Below are 20,198 nucleotides of genomic sequence, written 5' to 3' on the forward strand. Positions count from 1 at the left end.
TCCTTGTATTGACTTTAGAAAGCTTAGAGTCACAAATGCCACTCCTCTAATGGTTCACTAACACCATAAGCAAGAGGATGAAGAGGAGAGAGGATGGAGGCTGCCATAAAACGTGTGAAACCCTAGAAGGTTGCTTGTCTACGTTTTTGGGTCATAAGGGATGTATATATAGTTAGGCTATTAGGGTCATCTAACAAGGAAACCCTAATTTGGATGCTTAAGCCCTAAGCAACCCATGGACTCCTTTAATTAGGGCCTTGGACGATTTCCTTATGGGTTTCCCCATAGAATTCGTCCACCCCTTAATACAAGGCAATCCATGGCCCAAATTGCAATTATCTTATAATTACAATTCTAGTCCCTTAAGTTTAATTAATCTCTTTTAGTCACAAAACTAATTACCAATTAATTATTGACTAATATTAATTAAACAATATGATTTCTCCTTCAATATATTATTCTCATAATATATTAACAAATCATATTTAATCCTTTCTCTCCATAATTCATCCTATCAAGTTGCTTTGGTGAAGGAAACCCAAAAGGACCATGCACCATCGGGTCAAGTACATACCAAAATAGTTATGGACTTAGACACTAATCCAAAAGTCTCCCACTTGGATAAGTCTAATAACTATTATGTGTATGACTTCAGATCCTGATCTGCAATCGTAGCTTTCCAAAGCCGCTGTCAACTCTGATCTTATCAGATACGCGTGTCCTTAGATAAGGGATCATATATTCCTCCATTCTAGATATCGTAAGACATGATTTCTAATCATTCTCTTTGTACTATATCTCGATTCCCAATTTATGACGACTGACTAATTGAACAAATCAAATTAGCCCTAGCCCGGCCGAGCATTTACGTTTGTCATCACTAAATCATCGAGGGGCCCAAAGATATCGCTTTTATCCTACTTTGGATAAAAGGAACGGATTAACTTTGATACAATGCTTGCTTGCACTTACTAGCCGAATTACACACAACAATATGTTTTATAACACCAAGTTACTAGTGCGTTTACATATTATCAATGTGCAACCGATTTGCAAGATATAACTCACACATCTCGGTTTCAAGAATATAAGATGTTATCGTCTCACCAATCACTCGTGATACAATTCATGGAGTGATCCAAGTGAGCGTGGGTTTAATCCAATGCTCAAATCATATTCATAAGTACTCATGAACGTTGCAGCAAACATTTGCTTATGTCTAATACTCTTTTAGACAATCCACACACCAATTCACGACAGTCTTCATTCATATCTACTTCCAACATATGAACAACTGTGGCCCGTTCGAATAATTCGATTATTCTTAATAAATTCAATTATTCTGGAAGTCAAAACATGCAAATGTGAAACACAAGAATAATACTAATCCCATATGGCCTCAAACCTTTGAGTATAAATAAAACTCCTTTTATTTATCACCATATCGATTACTCATTATTTGTCGTTTCGGGTAATCAACTTCTTACTTGAATTATCACACTTGTCTCATGCACTTAGCATGCACACAATGTTTACCTATGGTTCTTACTTTTGTAAGGTGTAATTGACATTTGATGATGAATAAAAGTTGTGTTTATTTATGAGTAAAGTGTTGCTATCTCTTGTCAATTGTTTACTATATTTCTTTTGCATGTTTTGACTTCCAGAATAATTATGATTCGTATATCATATTATTCGAATCTCCATAGTTGGTCATATGTTGGAAGTAGGTATAAATCAAGACTGTCATGAGTTGTTTGTAGAGGTTTAAGTTATTGGACATGGCTACAACACTCATGAGTGTTCATAAGATCTGAGCATTGGACTCAACCCACGCTCACGGGTATCACTTCATGGAATTTATCTCGAGTGATCGTGAGACAGTAATATCATATAAGTCTTCAAACCCAGAGATATGACTTGTTGCCTATGAGTTGGTTATGCGTTGATCATACGAAACCGCATTGGTAACTCGATGTTATAAAACACATTTTTGTGTGTGATTCAACAATTAGTAGAATAAGCATATGAGTCGAAGTTTATCTATTCCTTCTTGGATTAGAAGCGATATCTGGGCCCCTCGATGATTTTGTTTTGACCTATGTACCGGTACCGGTCAGAACCGAATTGGTGTGTTCAATTTAGTTCTATGTGAAACAAATCGGAAATCGGGAAACAAACTGCTGGACTATAAGTAAGACATTGTTCCATGTATTTGTCCGACTGATATCTAGAATAGAGGATTATATGATCACTTATCTTAAATGGCACATCATCTCCTTCTCAGTTCCGAGAGACCTTGAAAGAGCTACGATTGTTGATCGGTTCCTAAAGTCATACTTGCAGTTATAGATATTAGATTTATCCAATTGGGAGATTGTTGGATAAGGTGTCTAAGTCCATAACTATTTCTGGTATGTACTTGACCCGACCCGGCATGGTCCATTTGGGTTGAATGGCATCATGCATTTGGATAGATTAAATTAGAGAAATAACACTTGTGGTTTATTAATATATTATAAGTTCTAATATATTAATAGTATTATTTAATTAGTATTGATCAAGAATTAATTTGGAATTAATTAAGTGATCAAAAGATAAGTAATTAAATATATGGGTTGATTATGTAAATCTTCCATAACTTGTATAGTGGGCTAAAAGACTCCATGGATTATCAAGTTGGGTTAAACCTATAGGATGCTCCATGGGAGTTACAAACCTATGGGTCATGGAAATGAAGAGTCATGTCACATTAGGGTTTACATGGTGTAACCCTAGATGTGACACACTATATAAGGAACATGTTATCTACCAAAATTGGCTACACACTAAGGAAAAGAGAGGGCAAGCTAATTTTTAGAGTGTTATACATTCTCTCAAAGCCATTCCAAAGCATTTGGTGTTGTGTGAAGCATTTGAGGCATCACACTTGGGGTGCTAGGCTCTCAAGGTTTTCAAGGAATCAAATAACCTACAAGGTAGGTAATTCTAGCCATCTTGTAGAATAAAAGTTCCCCATGTATGCTAGATAGGAATATGAACCTTGGAAATCATATTTTACATGTATTTTAGACAAACATAAATCCAAGGTTTTCTAGGGTTTCATGTACACTTAGGGGTGTTAGAATGCTCAAAACCCTTCAATATATATATATATATATATATATATATATATATATATATATATATATATATATATATATATATATATATATATATATATATATATATATAGACATAGAGAGAGAGAGAGAGAGAGAATTCAAATGATAAAAATGGTTGAGAATGAATGAATCATTCTCAACCACATATTTATTTATTGCCACAAAACACTCCGGCGTACCTGTGTGACAAAGGAAAGGTAATATTCATACGTGAATATAAATTTAAGTATATTCATATATGAATTCTCTACTTGTCCTCTTATCTGCTACCTCCACACTACCACTACCACTACGACTTCTACCACCTCTACACTACCACCTCCGCCACCTCTACCACTACTACCTCTACCACCACTGCGACCACCACCTTCGCCACCACCACTACCACCACTGCTAGCCCTGGAACCATCGCCACCTTCGACACCACTTTAACCACCTCTACCACTGTCACCTTTGACACCGCTGCCACCACCACCTTAGCCACCGCTACCCCTGCTACCTCCGCCAACAACCACCTTAATCATATATGAATAATCATATGTGAATATATAATACGTAATATTTGTATATGAATATGTATATTCATATATGAGTATTACTGATATGTGTATGTTTAATCATATATTTTGTATAATATCTTAATACTTTTTGGGTATTTTCTCTCGGTTTATGAACAAAAGGTACTTAATTATGTTAAAATTATATTTTCAGCCTTAAAGACATGCTCGAGTGAAAAAAGAAGCAGAACTAGCAATTGGAAGCTTGGGAATTAAAGTTTGAAGAAATAAAGCTTAAAAGACGAGAAACTCGATCGGCGAGTTGGTCATCAACTCGATGAGTAGGATGGAATATTCGTGAACCAGCAATGCCTTACCGTACATGTCGTACACGCGTTTAAGTAAAGAACTCATCGAGTTGGGTCTAATAACTCGACGTGTTGAGGCGTAATTTTTGAAAATTCTTATATATATATATATATATATATATATATATATATATATATATATATATATATATATATATATATATATCGGTTATTCCCGAAACCCAAAAGATGTTGGAGACCTTTTGCGACTCATTAGCGATCTGAAGGGTTCTTGAAGCTCTGGTTTTCGAGAATTCAACTTGGAAGTCAAGTTAGAAGAGATCAAAGGCAATAAACACTATTATTTTTCTTAATCTTTTGCATAAACCATGTTTGAATCATTAGATTTGGATTTTAGATTGTTAATTATTGTAGATATGAGCTAAAAGCTTTTAACTTCTGTTTAGAGTAGATGAATTTATGAATATGGTGTGATTTTATGGCTTGGATTAATTTGATTTGGTGAATTGTCTTGTTAAGCTTGTTAAAGACCCTTATGTGTTGATAATAATTATTTTCTGTTAATAATCAAGTTGTTGAGTTGCATGAACATATTTTTAATTGCTTGAATCATATAATTTTGTGAACACAATATTGTATGCGTACTATTAGTGAATATGATCCTAGGATTAACTAGAAAACAAGTACATTAATGTGTAAGAATGTATGATGAACAACCATACATGAGTTGATTGAATTGACACATTTAGTTAACTAATATTACAAGTCTTACTTGATCCGAACTCAACACTAGGAAACTTGTTAGTTTAATCAATTGGCCACTATTTGAATTAACCAGTTTGCTAAGGATTAGTAATAGTGAACATGAAGCTAATCACATTAGAAATCGGTAGCCAATGACATATTAATCCATTGCACTTTCCATGAAATCAACCATAGGAATAAATGAATCGAATTTGAACAGAAGTCTCTTCTATTATTGAATCTAGTTACCTTCTATTCTCTTTAGTTGTTAATTGTTTTGTTAGGTGTTATTTTCTAATTTAAGTTTCTAGTCTTTCAGAACTAGAGAAAACCATCTTTTATTACTTGTTTTTTTATTTAGGTAATTCTAGTAGTTAATCTTAATTGTTACCGTTCCCTGTGTTTGATACCCTGATTGCTTGAACGATATTTCTAGTTGATAGGTACACTGCCTTTCGTGTGTTTATTTTGTATTTAAATTAGTAGGATTAAAACTAGTGCATTTCACACACATCAAGTTTTTGGCGCCGTTGTTGAGGAACGGTTCTAATAGTTATTTTAATTGCTAGTGTTATCGATCCTTTTGTATAAGATTTATCTTGCATAAAGTTACTATTTTCGTTAGTTATGTATTTAGTTTAAGTTACTAGCTTTTCTGTTTTTAAAATTTTTGTTTTTAGTTTTCTGTGTTAGCGTTGAACTTGTCAAGTGCAGTATTGAACTCGACGAGTTCGTCGCGTTTTTCAGTTTCGTTACTGTTTTGTTTTGTTTGTTTTACGCATGTTTTCAGTTTTCTTTCAGGTAAGAAGAACAGTGATAAAACCGTAGGGAATTTGCAACCCCAAAGAAGTCACGTTTTAAGAATCTCAAATTGGTCTTTGGCAAGAAAAAAGGGAGAGCAAGTGGGAGAATCCAGCACAACACTGAAGGACGAATACCGTAAGAAGGAGGATATCGAGTACGAAACAGAGTCCGAAGAAGAAAGTGAGCAACAAAGCGAACCTGATAACACCATGGCTGATATCGTAGACATCACCAAAGGCGGGTACAAGAAAAGGATGCGTGATGATACTAGGAGGACTCGTGTAACCTATGATTCCAACAACTGCTAACTTTGAGCTGAAAGGTCAGATACTCTCCCAAATCAAGAACATCCCATTCTACGGGAAATATCATGAAGACGCATACAAGCATATCGACGAGGTCAACGACATAGTCGACTACTTCAACATTCCTAATGTGCCTCGCGAGACTGTTTTGTTTTGTATACTACCGATCACATTTAAGGGAGTCGTGAAAGATTGGCTAAAATCACTCCCTCCAGGATCCATCACCACATGGGCTAAATTGCGTGAAGATTTCTCTGATCAATTTTCTCCTCCCTCAAAAATAGCAAAGTTGAAGAAAGCTATTGCAAATTTCGAGCAACAAGTAGGCGAGTCACTCTATGAGGCGTGGGAAAGATACAAAGGCTTGTTGAGGAACTGCCCCCACAATGATCTAAACATTTAACAAGAAGTCTCTATTTTCTATGATGGAGTGAACGTGATAACTAGGCATCTCCTTGACTCCCAAGGACCACTCACGAAGAAAGCACCCACGGTTATAAAGGAGCTAATGAAGAATTCTCTAAGTACTCTAGAGAATATCATAACCCAAGGAATGATTCAACTCGATGGGTGGTGAACTTAGTTTCCGATAATATGGCGACGGTGATGGCTAAATTAGAGAGTTTGGACCGAAGAATGACAAAGATGGATCAATCCATCCACGCCATCTGGGTGGGATATGAAAATTGTAGCGGGCCTCACCTTACTAAAGATTGTGATCTTGACGAGCATGGGAACCGGAAAGTGCAGGTGTGTTATTCGAGTGGCGATAGATATGATGAGGATTGGTGAAAACCGAAAAAGGAGTGGCTACCATACGATGATTACAAGAAGGCAAAGGAGGAGAAATATAGGCTAAAGACAAGAGGTTTCTATCAAATGGAGGACCCGGTGCAAGAAAAGAAAATGGACTTTGAAGATATGCTCACAAGATTTGCAGCCACATCTGAGAAAAGACACAACGAAACCGATGATGCAATAAAAGAACAGCAAGCAATGATGAAGGATCAACAAGCATTAATGAGAAATCAACAAGCCTCTATCCTTAACATTGGAAAACAATTAGGCCAACTTGCACAACAAATCAACGAAAGAACACTGGGTGGACTCCCAAGTAATATCGAGAAAAATCTGAGAGGCACCCAAATCAACATAGTGACGACTTGGAGTGGAAAGATAGTCACCCCTCTTGCCTAAATCCATAATGAAGATCCTAAAGAGGTGCAAGAGGAACAGAAAGAAAATGCGAAATCACAAAAATTTGACGCAACTCATCGAGTTGCCAAGAAGAACTCGACGAGTTCTCAGTCTGATCAGAAAAATGACCCTCATTTAAAACCATATCAACCTCTATTGCCATTCCCAGGTCGAGCTAGATAAGAGAATCAGAATGAAGACTATCAAAAGTTCTTCGAGCACATCAAATCCCTTCAAATTAACATTCCTTTCATTGAGGCGGTTGCACAAATGCCTAAGTATGCCAAGTTCTTAAAGGAATTACTCACAAATAGAAAGAAGATGGAAGAGGTATCCAACGTGGTTCTCAATGAAAATTTTTCAGCAACAATGTTGAAAAAATTGCCAAAGAAGATGGGTGACCCGGGTAGTTTGACTTTGCCATGCCGATTCGGTAACTTAGCTACTAGTTATGCATTTGCTGATTCGGGGGCGAGTGTTAACCTTATGTCATACTCATTCTTTAATAAGTTGAACCTTCCAGATCCGAAACCGATTTGAATGGGAATTCATCTGGCGAACAAGACAGTGACATTTCCAAGGGGGATATGCGAGGACTTATTGGTGAAAGTTGATAAATTTGTATTTCTCATGGATTTATAGTGCTAGATATGGAAGAAGACCATCAAGTGCCAATCATTCTTGGACGACCTTTCCTAAACACTGCAAGTGCCATAGTGGACATAAGAGAATCCAAACTTACCCTTCGGGTGGGAGAGGAGTCAGTTACTTTTGGAGTTGATCAAGCTATGAAGCATTCTAAGTATAGTGACAACACAAAATTCTCGTTGGACACTTTGGAAGAACTAATGGAATAATGGAAAGAGGACAACTCAAGCAAATTACCCATGGCCTTTGAAAATGACTTTGATGCTAAACGAGACCTGCAAGAGATAGAAAGACTGGGCGAAGAAAGTGAATACGAAGAACTAATAACAAGCTCTGAAAAGGCAACTCGACGAGTTGAAGAGACTAACTCGATGAGTTGAAACGAAAAAACACGATCATACGTGAAGACCAGGTGCAACTCCATGAGTTTGGTGTCCGGACTCGACGTGTTTAGTGTTCAAAATCCGAATTTAGAGCTGAAACCTTTGCCGGAACACTTAGAATATGCATTTTTGGAGGAGGGTAATCAAAAACCTGTGATTATAGATTTTGACCTCACCAAATATGAAAAAGAAGAGTTAGTTCAAGTCTTGAAGAAAAGAAACAATGCCATTGCGTGGAAAATTACCGATATTAAAGGAATAAGCCCTTCTTATTGCTCTCACAAGAAAAGAAACAATGCCATTGCAAAGTGTTGGGTTTTAAGCACTATAACACTCATGTGGTGCACATACAAACCTAGATGCTTTGGATCTATGTTTTCTCTAATTATACATGCGATAAAATTTCCAAAGCATGAAGCCTACAACTAGCATAAAATTTTGGTACATGAATCATAAAACTAGTTAGAATAATACCTCTTTATTGTAGCTTGTAGTTTTGGCCTTTCAAGAGCTTAGCACCTCAAGTGTGACGCCTCAAATGGTTCACAAACACCATGAACAAAGGAGGACTTTGAGAGAGAGGTTTAGATACTCCAAAATCGTTTTTCTCTCTTCCTAGAACTCTTAGGTGTGTCGATTTTGGCTTAGGGGTAACATATATATATATATATATATATATATATATATATATATATATATTGTAGGATTCTAAGAGTCATGGGTAAACACTAATCCATACACTTGGGTTATGATCCACATCTCATGTGGCCCAACTATTATGGATACTTACATAAACGTATCCCACCATGGATCAATAGCCCAAACAATATATATCACTGATTTACATAATCAGTCCCTATTAATTCAATTAGTCTCTTTTGATCAGAAAATTAATTCCAAATTAATTCTTGATCAATACTAATTAAATAATATGATTTCATATTAATATGTTATACTTGTAATATATTAATAAATCATAAATAACCTCTTTCTCAAATATCCATCCTATCAGATTATTCTGGTGAAAGCAACCCAAATGGACCATGATACTCTTGGGTCAAGTACATACCAATTATAGTAATGGGCTTAGACACCAAATCCAACAGTCTCCCACTTTGATAAGTCTAATAACTATTATTGCAAGTACGAATCCAAAATCCCAACTAGCAATTGTAGCTCTTAAAAGTCGTTGTCGAACTCTGACCCAGTCAAATGATGCGTCCATTTAATAAGGGATCATATATTCCTCCATTCTAGATATTGTATGAACTTAGACATGGATTATAATCATTCTCTCTGTTCATGTGTTGTTTCTCGATTTCCTATTTATGAAGACCGACTAATTGAACAAATCAAATCAGTCCAGGCTTGACCAAGGGCTTAGGGTATTCATCAAATCACACACAAAATATGTTTTATAACACCAAGTTACTGGTGCGTTTACATATATCAATGTGCAACCGACTTGCAAACTACAACTCACATGTCTTGGTTTCAAGAATATAAGATATTATCGTCTCACAATCACTCGTGATAAAATCCGTGAAGTGATTCAGATGAGCGTGGGTTTAATCTAATACTCTAATCTTATTCCAGAAGTACTCATAAACACTACAACAAACTTGTGCAATGTCTAAACGCCTTTAGACAATCTACCGACCCATTCATGACAATCTAGCTTCAATACCTATTTCCAAAGTATGATCAATTGTGGATAGTTTGAATAACCTTGATATTCGGGAATTCAAAACATGCAAAGTGAAACACAATAATAATCGAATCCAATATGTTCTCAAAACTTTTTAATATAAATAAACACCTTTTATTTAATCACCATATTGATTACATATTATTCATTGTATAATGTTTCGATTTATCAACTAAATACTTGAATTAAAACAATACTCATCCCATGCTCCAAGCATGCACACTATGTTTACCTATGGTCCCTACTTTATGAAATAGATCAATTGTAAACATTTCCAATGACACTCATTTCACAATTACAAATCTTTATCGTAATTGTAATAATACTAGGTCCTTGCCACTTACTGTAATCTGTTAGCTTCTAAGCTTATATGCAGTGATCCTTTTGTAATGACTATGCACAAAAGTCATAGAGACTTGACAACAGACATTACAAAGTATTCCCTTTGGACATTGGTTACTGGACCAATTCCATAGCAAAGTCTCATATTGAAAGTACATTGCTTTGAACATCCTTCTTGCATAAAAGTTTCTAACTTACTCATAGATTCTTGATATCCAACTCCCATGATGGAAACTTTTCCATAATTGCCATATGACTATCCATTCTTAATAGAATCCTATCTATTCAGAATTATACCAATATGGTCCATACATTAATATACTTCCAATAGCCCACAAGTGACCAATCCTTAGTGAACCTTGGATTGTCCTTAGCAATTATTTAACCACTTTAGTCATATCTAGTTCAAGTCCTTTTTTCCCTTTTCCGTTCTCCCATTGATTCCTATGAAGATAGGAAACTTGTATTTCTCATTCACAAATTCATCTTTGTTTATGCTGCTAACTCTCAGTTTGGTCCTACTTCTGATTCATTTTGTTTGGAAAATTAGAACATGAGAATATTATAGCATATGCAATCGATCCTATACCCGAAGCATATGGGATACGATTCATAATGTCTTACATAAAGACACAGTACTTTACCAGCTATAATATTTCCATATATAGAATTTCCTTATGTCGAAGCTTTCAACATAACATTCATATATGTCCTTGACTAAATTTGATTACAATCTCAATCTAAACTTTTAGAATTGAAAATGAAGTATGAATTCCTTTCCATTAATTATCGCAAAACAACTTCTCAAACCCTGCAACTTTGCGAATTGAAACTTTTGTTTTCTATAAATAACATTGCTAACTCGCAACACTCACCATGATAACTATGCTCCCACCAGCATAATAATTATTATCATACTAGCATAACACTTATGCCCCCAATAGCTTTGATATGTACCCAGAAATAAGTTGGACTTCTAGAAATCAATACTTGTTGACTTTCTTACCAAAGTTCAAATTTCTGATACGAGATGCTTCGATAAACCTTTATATAAGGTCATACACCTTTTCTTAGATAGCTCACATGTGTGTCTAAACAATTTTAGAACTTACAACAATAAGGCTCAAATGTTTAGACCTTTTGCCATTTCTCACAATTCGAACTATTAAGAAGGATGCCGTAATCATAATCGAATTTAAGAATGCAAATATCACACTTGCTAACTCTTTAAAATCCACTTAGTGAAAGTGTTTCCTCACAATCATTTTCATGAATTGGAGAGAAACCTTATGACACTTAGATTTTATGGTGTATGTGTTCCTATCCATGTGAATTTGTCATGACCATAATCACAAGACAAGTTTAGTGACAAATCCAAACTCATATGGACTGAACTTGTTCAAACTTAATTTCTTGCCATCTGGCAGCTCAAAGGCCTACCATTGCTTTCAAGTTGTTAAGCAAACAATTAAGCACTCATAGAACTCATATGTATAGTCAACTTTAACTGGAATGGGCACAGAAACAAGAATATGTCAATATAATAGGTTAAAAACCTCAAGTCGTGGGCTAGTGATTAACAATAGGGCTAGTCTAGATTAGTTCTTGAAACTTTTCAAGATCTTTAAGACTCTCACTGACCTCTTGACATATAAGATTCTCTTTTTCAAGAAACATTCCTTGACAAACAAATATTCAAGAGTTAGTGTAGTTTCTTATTGAGACAAACACTTCACACAATTGGTCTTAGTTGGTCTTTGTCTTATCCAAGACATCACCACTTACCAATTTCAAATGTACAATAGTAAGAAACATTTTACTCTACATTTGATGAGTGTTATAAACCTTTCTTAGGATTATGTCACTCAAGTTACAATCTTGGAGTAATTTTGGAACGAAGTATGATTTATCTTCTTGATTTAACCATTTCAACTATTCACGATTCCTCTTCTTAGCCATACAAGTGCACTAAGATGTCCTTAAAGGATCAATTGTGATATGGTTTTCATCATCACTGCGATGATCATAAAACACGATACTAAAGTAGTCTCCCTTCTTTTCAGATTGGAGAAACTTTTATCTTTCTGCCTAATTTGATTCTTCTTATTCGTTCTGCTATATATTGAAAATTTTCCAATGACTCAGAATTACTGAAACATCCCAAAAATACAACTACAAGAAAAACGCGATTTTGTTAGGGAAGGAATCCATTGCGAAAAGCTGAAATTCCGTTGCAAAAGACGAATAGCGACGAAATTTGCAACGACCGATTTCCGTCCCTAAAAACGTCGTAGTGAGGGTTTGCTAGGGAAACAATCATCCTGTCACAAATTTAAGAACGGAATGAAATCCGTTGTAGATAAAATTTCGTTGTGTATTCCACAGTAGGATTCCGTTGTGAATTCCGTAGTAGTTCTTCCATCACAAATTCCGTTGTAGTGGGTCCGTAGCAAATTCCATGGCAATGAATCCCTAGCAAAATTTGTGTAACGACCATAAAATTTCAACCAATTTTAACTTTTCAAAAACAACTCATTTTCATAATGTTATTACAAAAAGGTTTTCAATACAATTATTATCAGAGTCTTCCCAGAACCACATCATAAAACATAATCATGAGGAGCGGTACGATCACGCCTTTGCCTTGCCACGGTCTCCTGAAGAACCTGAAAAACATTAAACCACAACTGTCAGCCCGAAAGCTTAGTGAGATACCCCCAAAATACCAACCACATATACCATACATGCATAATATGGCATATCATATAAGAACACAGAACAACCATGCACTTCGGGTCTACTGTGTGACTGGTCCGCCGCACCGGCCAACAGTCCACCTGGTCCACCCTCCGAGTATAGCCATATACATCGAGTCTACAGTGTGATTGGTCCGCCCGCACCGGGACTTCAATCCACCTGGTCCACTCTCTGAGTCTATAGTATGACTGGTTCGCCCGCACCGGGCCTTCAGTCGGTCTGGTCCACTCTCCGAGCCTCGGCACGTCTGGTCCGCCCTCTTGGGGCCTGCAGCCTATCCGGACCGCTCGCTGGGCCTCCGGGACAACCGGTCTGCCCTGGGTATGTTGGCCTACAGCACAAAGCAAGACCCGCCTCAACCTAACTCCAGTCCAACAACCATGTGCACATAAACATTCAATCATATAGAAATTCACATTCAACCAAGTAGATCTAGCAGATCACATAAAATATCATCATCCTACCCAGGATACCGACCTAACCGGTCACTAGCGTATACCATCCTAACTACCAGGATGCAAACATAGCAAACAATAACATAACAACGATACCCGGATCTCAATCCGATAAAGGGCCGGACTTGGTGCCTTATACCATGTTAATATAGTGAGGATAACTCACCTCGCAACTGTCGACTGAACCGATAAACCCAAGCTGCTCCGACCACTGATGCGATCTCCACCACTGATCAACACCAAAACACTGAACTCAAAACAAAAGCCAACAATTACCAAAATTCCCCTGGAAATCAACTGGTCAACCCCTGGGTCAAAGTCAAAGTCAAAGTCATCCCCTGACTGACTCTACTCGCCGAGTCAACCCGATGACTCGCCGAGTCCCCCTGCACAGAACTTCCCCAATCCGCGACTCAACTCGCCGAGTCACCCCGAGACTCGCTGAGTTCCACAACCCTGAGTCCTATCACACTCGACTCACCGAGTCATCCCTTGACTCACGGATTCACAGCTCAACCAGAAGAAAGGTTAGTGTCTCACGACCAGACTCGCTGAGTCCAAGAACAGACTCGCCGAGTCCAAGGCTATCTTCAACAGGCTCGCCGAGTTTTTCTTCCAACTCGTTGAGTCCCTGCTCATCTTCATCCAAATCTCCGAGTTGTTCTTCCAACTCATCGAGTTCCAACCTATCTTCAAGCAACTCGCCGAGTACCCTTAGATCTGAAACCATACAGGGGCTTTCCAAGCCATGCAGAAGCTCTAAACCATAGATCTGCCCTTCTACAAGCCATCCATCACGTAAAGTGGCAAACTTTACGTGAATCCAAGTAGATCTAAGCATGTTACACTCTAGGGTTTGGGTTTGGGACAAAAGAACTTCACCAACAATTCTTGAGCATAGACTTTATGGCTTCCTGGATCATTAGCAACCTAGATCTGAGGTAGCAACCTCATATCTTACACCAAACTTGAGAAGGACCTCATTTATGCCCCAAAACCCCCCACAAATGATAGATCTAGATGCACAAAAGCTCAAATAGAGGATTATTACCTCAAATGAAGGCTCCCACTCATGAATGAACCAATTCTCTGCAAAGCCCCTTGCTCCAATCTTCTTGCTCTTCAATTTCCTTCCAAGATTACCTCCTCCAAGGCTCTAATCTCTCACCAAGGAAAGCTCACGCGAAGTTAGGGTTTCTGGAACTCAAAGGGAAGGTAAAGAGGCTGGGGAAGAAGTATTATGTTCTTTATATAGGGCTTAACCCCCGGAATTAGGGTTTTCTCCACTCAGCACCAACTCGCCGAGTCCACCCATGCTACTCGCTGAGTTGGTCACGTAACACGCGACCAGAGTCGCGACCTTACTTGCTGAGTCCATTCATGGACTCACCGAGTTGCCCTACCACATTTACACTTTTGGCCCTTCAACTCTACTTCTAATATTCCGGGATGTTACAATTCTCCCCTACTTAAATTAGGCTTCGTCCTCGAAGCCTGCGGCAACACAACTCCAGAACTACTCTCGCAATGCACCACCTGACATTAACCAGACCAAGTTCCTCAACGCACAACCACCAAAACCCAAAAACCCAATTTTTCTTCCCGCGGTGTTCTGACCACCGCTTTAAGCCGGTCACCGGCCTCATCCACACTTATAACTGAGTACCACTCCATGATACTTCACTCGCTCCAAATCACAACAATTACTCGACCCATACGAGCTAGAAATAACCATGAACCACCGGAATCCCGATCTGAGTCCAACTTTATCCACTCCAGGTTGACAGAAGGACACAACCTTTCGTCTCAGAGCAACTCCCATGAGTTCTCCTCTGCAATCTCATACCCTTTCCGGACTGGTTCTAACATCCTCGGGTTGGGAAAACCCGATGCACTGACGACACCTCCAAACATCCCCCATGATGAATTACCACTACATACACAAATCCTTGATCAAAATCAAGCTGGGAATCCAAGACTCCATCCTTGCATCCCTTCCGAGCCTCTTGGCTCTACACCCTCGGAATTCCTTCTGTGACCTCGGCAAACATCCAAACCGGATGTGATTCCATACCACAGCTGCAGACACACTGCTCATCAACCATGATTGGAACACCCCAATCATAATTCTGCACTACTGCTTTCACTTTCGTGAACTTACACTCTCCCTCGGAGCTACATTCCTTTCCTTTCCCTTCCCAAGGATATCAACTTGGTTGCCTTGAAACTACCACAAGTGCCACGATGCTCACCCAATGTTACACCATTTCTTATAGCATAACCGCTATCCCAAGCACCACACATACTCTAAATCCGATCACAAGGACTCTCGAGTCCATACATTTTCTCTACTAATCGAGATCAATACTCGGGGCCAGACCTTCTAACGCTAACACATCGCGAGATACACAATCCATTCCCTCGTACCGATCTAACGACACATGCAGAGTCTTCAGTATGACTGGACCGCCTCACCAGGCCTTCAGCCAATCTGGACCACTCTTAGAACCTTCAGCCGATCTGGACCGCCCTCCAGGGCCTTCAGCCTGGATGGACCATTCTCCGAGCCTTCGGCCTGACTGGTACGCCTACCGGCCTTCAGTCTATCCGGACCGCTCAACTAGCATTCATCATTCTGAATTATCCCTCCGGGAAACTCTCCCATTCATATTGTTCTAGCCCTCTAGGGGTTCCGAACCCTATCTCCATCCTACATACTCAATCCCCGCCCGATCCCAGGCCTTCCATAATCACCCTAGGTCTGTATCCCGCCCCGCACGCCTGCCACTTACTCATACCAGCCTACGTTCTTGGCTGACAGAAACACCGCTGAATCCCACACAGCTAAACAACCACTCGTGCTCATCGGTGATCTTGAGAATTCTCCAATTCTCCCCCACTTAGCGCACTGACTATCAACCACCGGTCACCATTACCGACCTCCCTCAACAACCCTACACAACACAAACAGTTACACGCGAGCTGATTCCCACTAGAACGAGCAACCTTCACAAAATCACCTATCATCACCGACCATCCCGGGCTCGAAAGAAATTCGGTCTTCGGTTAACCACTCCTCAGTCTGCAGATGCTATCCGACATTCAGACCAAACGCCAGATTTCCACTAATAACCCTCATGAATGATAACCAACGAAATTCCCAACGCTAAACCCATAACCATACCATAACCCTCAAAGAACAACGAATACAATACCGAAAACCACACAACGAGACTAGCAGATAAACAATACTCCACAACAATCACAAGATAACAAGACATCAAGAAAGAAACATACCCACAGCTGCATCCGGCACTGCCCTGACCTCCTCTGCTGTGAGCTGAAAAGCACGACCCTGAGCCCTTGGGGGCTCCGCTCCACCCTGACCTCCACCCGTGATCCTCAATGTGGTCGGTGTTGGAGCCTGCACCGGTCCTGCAGTAAGTTGTGGACAGTTGACCCTCAAGTGTCCAACCTGATGGCAATGATAACAAATCCTCAAATCCCGGACCGAGGCTGTCTGCCGACAATCCCTCGTATAGTGCCCCTCCTTTCCGCACTTGTGGCATGCCCCACCAGACCTACAAACTCCGGTGTGACTCCTTCAACACTTTCCACAAGTGTGGCTGCTCTGATCTCCCACTCTAGAATCAACGGTCTTGGACCGTTTCGGCGCTGGCTGCGACTGCACCAGAGCCTGCCTCTGCTCTCGCAACTGCAACTCAATCTCCAACTCATGCTGCCTGGTGGCCTCCTGCAACTCTAACAAGGTCTCTCACCTCTGCGTAGACACAAAACACCTGATATCCCTCTTGAGCATACTCAGATATCGGGACATCTGAGCCTGCTCCGAAGCAAACTCGGGGCAAAACATCGCCCTCTCAGTGAACATTCTAGTGATCTCCGTTACCGACTCTGAATCCTGCTTCAGCTTAAGGAACTCCTGAGCCAATCTCTCCCTCTCAACCCGCGGAACATAACGAGTGTTGAACATCTACCGGAACTGATCCCATGAAACCGCAGCTCTCTGCGCATCCGAATATGACCCCGTGGTCAATCTCCACCAATCCTTCGCCCCGAGCCTTAACAGGTTCAGAGCACACATCACCCTCTGATCAGCAGGGCATGAACACGTGAAGAAACACCCCTCCACGTCCGACAACCATCTCATAGCAACAATCGGGTCCTGCACCCCATCGAAGGTAGGAGGCTTCGTATTATCGAAGTCCCGATATAGAAAACCTCGACCGGCTCCTCCCCCTACCACTGCTACAGCCGCTGTAGCCGCCGCGGCAGCCGTCTGTGTGAGGGCCGCATAACGCTCATCAAAATACTCAATCATAGCGGTCTTGATCGACCCGAACAGTTCCGACAACTCGGCCCGGAACAACGCAACAACCTCATTGTGCAGGATCTCACAGATCCTAGCGTCCAACTCGCCTGTGCTCATCTGACCAATAACCTCAGGCGGTACTGACCCGCCCTGACCTCCCTCTCCTGCACCCGATCCCGACCCGGATTCACTCCCAGCATGCCTCGTGACCACCATACTGAAAAACACCACAAGATTTCAGATACTTCCCACTATCCCGGGAACCAACTCCCAACCCAACCCTAGAGGTCATGGTTTCCCTGATACGCGTATGGGTCCTGTGCTTTCAGTAGTACAGGCCCATACTACCTTCCACACATTCCCATATTTGTATTAAGTACTACCACAACACCATAGTGAAAAACAAACAAAACAAGCGCTCAACCCTCACTCCTAGAGGAACACCGAAAATCTCCCACAGAGGAACCCTAGGCTAGCAGGCATCAGAAATCAGGCAACATTATCATGAAATCCTGAAGATCTCTAGCCTAGTACTAGCATGCTGTTCTATCAAAGCTCAAAAACAAATATGATGTATGGTATTTTGGGGTTACTTACTGGCTTCGGCTGATTGTACCTCCTAGTCCCCCCTTTACTCATTTTGAAAACCATTTTAAATTCTCTTTTAAAAACTCTCCCCGATTTGAGACTGGATTCACGCGAATGTTCCTCCAATTCACTCAAACCAAGGCTCTGATACCAACTTGTAACGACCATAAAATTTCAACCAATTTTAACTTTTCAAAAACAACTCATTTTCAAAATGTTATTACAAAAAGGTTTTCAATACAATTATTATCAGAGTCTTTCCAAAACCACATCATAAAACATAATCATGAGGAGCGGTACGATCACGCCTTTGCCTTGTCACGGTTTCCTGAAGAACCTGAAAGACATTAAACCACAACTGTAATCCCGAAAGCTTAGTGAGATACCCCCAAAATACCAACCACATATACCATACACGCATAACATGCCATATCATATCAGAACACAGAACAACCATGCACTTCGGGTCTACTGTGTGACTGGTCCGCCGCACCGGCCAACAGACCACCTGGTCCACCCTCCGAGTCTAGCCATATACATCGAGTCTACTGTGTGATTGGTCCGCCCGCACCGGGCCTTCAATCCACCTGGTCCACTCTCTGAGTCTACAATATGACTGGTCCGCCCGCACCGGGCCTTCAGTCGGTCTGGTCCACTCTCCGAGCCTCGGCACGTCTGGTCCGCCCTCTTGGGGCCTGCAGCCTATCCGGACCGCTCACTGGGCCTTCGGGACAACAGGTCCGCCCTGGGTATGTTGGCCTACAGCACAAAGCAGGACCCGCCTCAACCCAACTCCAGTCCAACAACCATGTGCATATAAACATTCAATCATATAATAATTCACATTTAACCAAGTAGATCTAGCAGATCACATAAAATATCATCATCCTACCCAGGATACCGACCTAACCGGTCACTAGCGTATACCATCCTAACTACCAGGATGCAAACATAGCAAGCAATAACATAACAATGATACCCGGATCTCAATCCGATAAAGGGCCGGCCTTGGTGCCTTAGACCCTGTTGATATAGTGAGGATAACTCACCTCGCAACTGCTGACTGAACCGATAAACCCAAGCTGCTCCGACCACTGATGCGATCTCCACCACTGATCAACACCCAAACACTGAACTCAAAACAAAAGCCAACAATTACCAAAATGCCTCTGGAAATTAGCTGGTCAACCCTTGGGTCAAAGTCAAAGTCAAAGTCATCCCCTGACGGACTCTACTCGCCGAGTCCCCCTGTACAGAACTTCCCCAATCCGTGACTCAACTCGCCGAGTCACCCCGAGACTCGCCGAGTTCCACAACCCTGAGTCCTATCACACTCGACTCATCGAGTCATCCCTTGACTCACGGATTCACAGCTCAACATGAAGAAAGGTTAGTGTCTCACGACCAGACTCGCCGAGTCCAAGAACAGACTCGCCGAGTCCAAGGCTATCTTCAACAGCCTCGCCAAGTTGTTCTTCCAACTCATCGAGCCCCTGTTCATCTTCATCCAACTCGCCGAGTTGTTCTTCCAACTCGTCGAGTTCCAACCTATCTTCAAGTAACTCGTCGAGTACACCCTTGTGACTCGCCGAGTACCCTTAGATCTGAAACAATAAAGAGGCTTTCCAAGCCATGCAGAAGCTCTAAACCATAGATCTACCCTTCTACAAGCCATCCATCACGTAAAGTGGCAAACTTTATGTGAATCCAAGTAGATCTAAGCATGTTACACTCTAGGGTTTGGGTTTGGGACAAAAGAACTTCACCAACAATTCTTGAGCATAGACTTTATGGCTTCGTGGATCATTAGCAACCTAGATCTGAGGTAGCAACCTCAGATCTTACACCAAACTTGAGAAGGACCTCATTTATGCCCCAAAACCCCCCACAAATGATAGATCTAGATGCACAAAAGCTCAAACAGAGGATTATTACTTCAAATGA

The 20,198-nt window shown here is 40.5% G+C and overlaps 1 protein-coding gene across 1 annotated transcript; it reads left to right on the forward strand.

Moving 5' to 3' along the window:
• Positions 1 to 7,310: 7,310 nt before the first annotated feature.
• Positions 7,311 to 7,897, forward strand: LOC111919130 (uncharacterized). Its single transcript, XM_023914744.1, has 2 exons — positions 7,311 to 7,473; positions 7,683 to 7,897. The coding sequence occupies exons 1-2, from the start codon at positions 7,311 to 7,313 to the stop codon at positions 7,895 to 7,897; spliced, it is 378 nt and encodes a 125-aa protein (XP_023770512.1).
• The last annotated feature ends 12,301 nt before the right edge of the window (positions 7,898 to 20,198 follow it).

The sequence above is a fragment of the Lactuca sativa genome, chromosome 3 (genome assembly GCF_002870075.4).
Source record: "Lactuca sativa cultivar Salinas chromosome 3, Lsat_Salinas_v11, whole genome shotgun sequence".
Lineage (NCBI taxonomy): Eukaryota > Viridiplantae > Streptophyta > Magnoliopsida > Asterales > Asteraceae > Lactuca > Lactuca sativa.

Bases quoted from the DNA above. Each gene is read 5' to 3' on its own strand.
- LOC111919130 (XM_023914744.1), top strand. From the start codon at position 7,311: ATGCCTAAGTATGCCAAGTTCTTAAAGGAATTACTCACAAATAGAAAG. The intron at 7,474-7,682 runs GTAACTTAGCTA...ATGGATTTATAG, and splicing joins GACTTTGCCATGCCGATTCG to TGCTAGATATGGAAGAAGAC.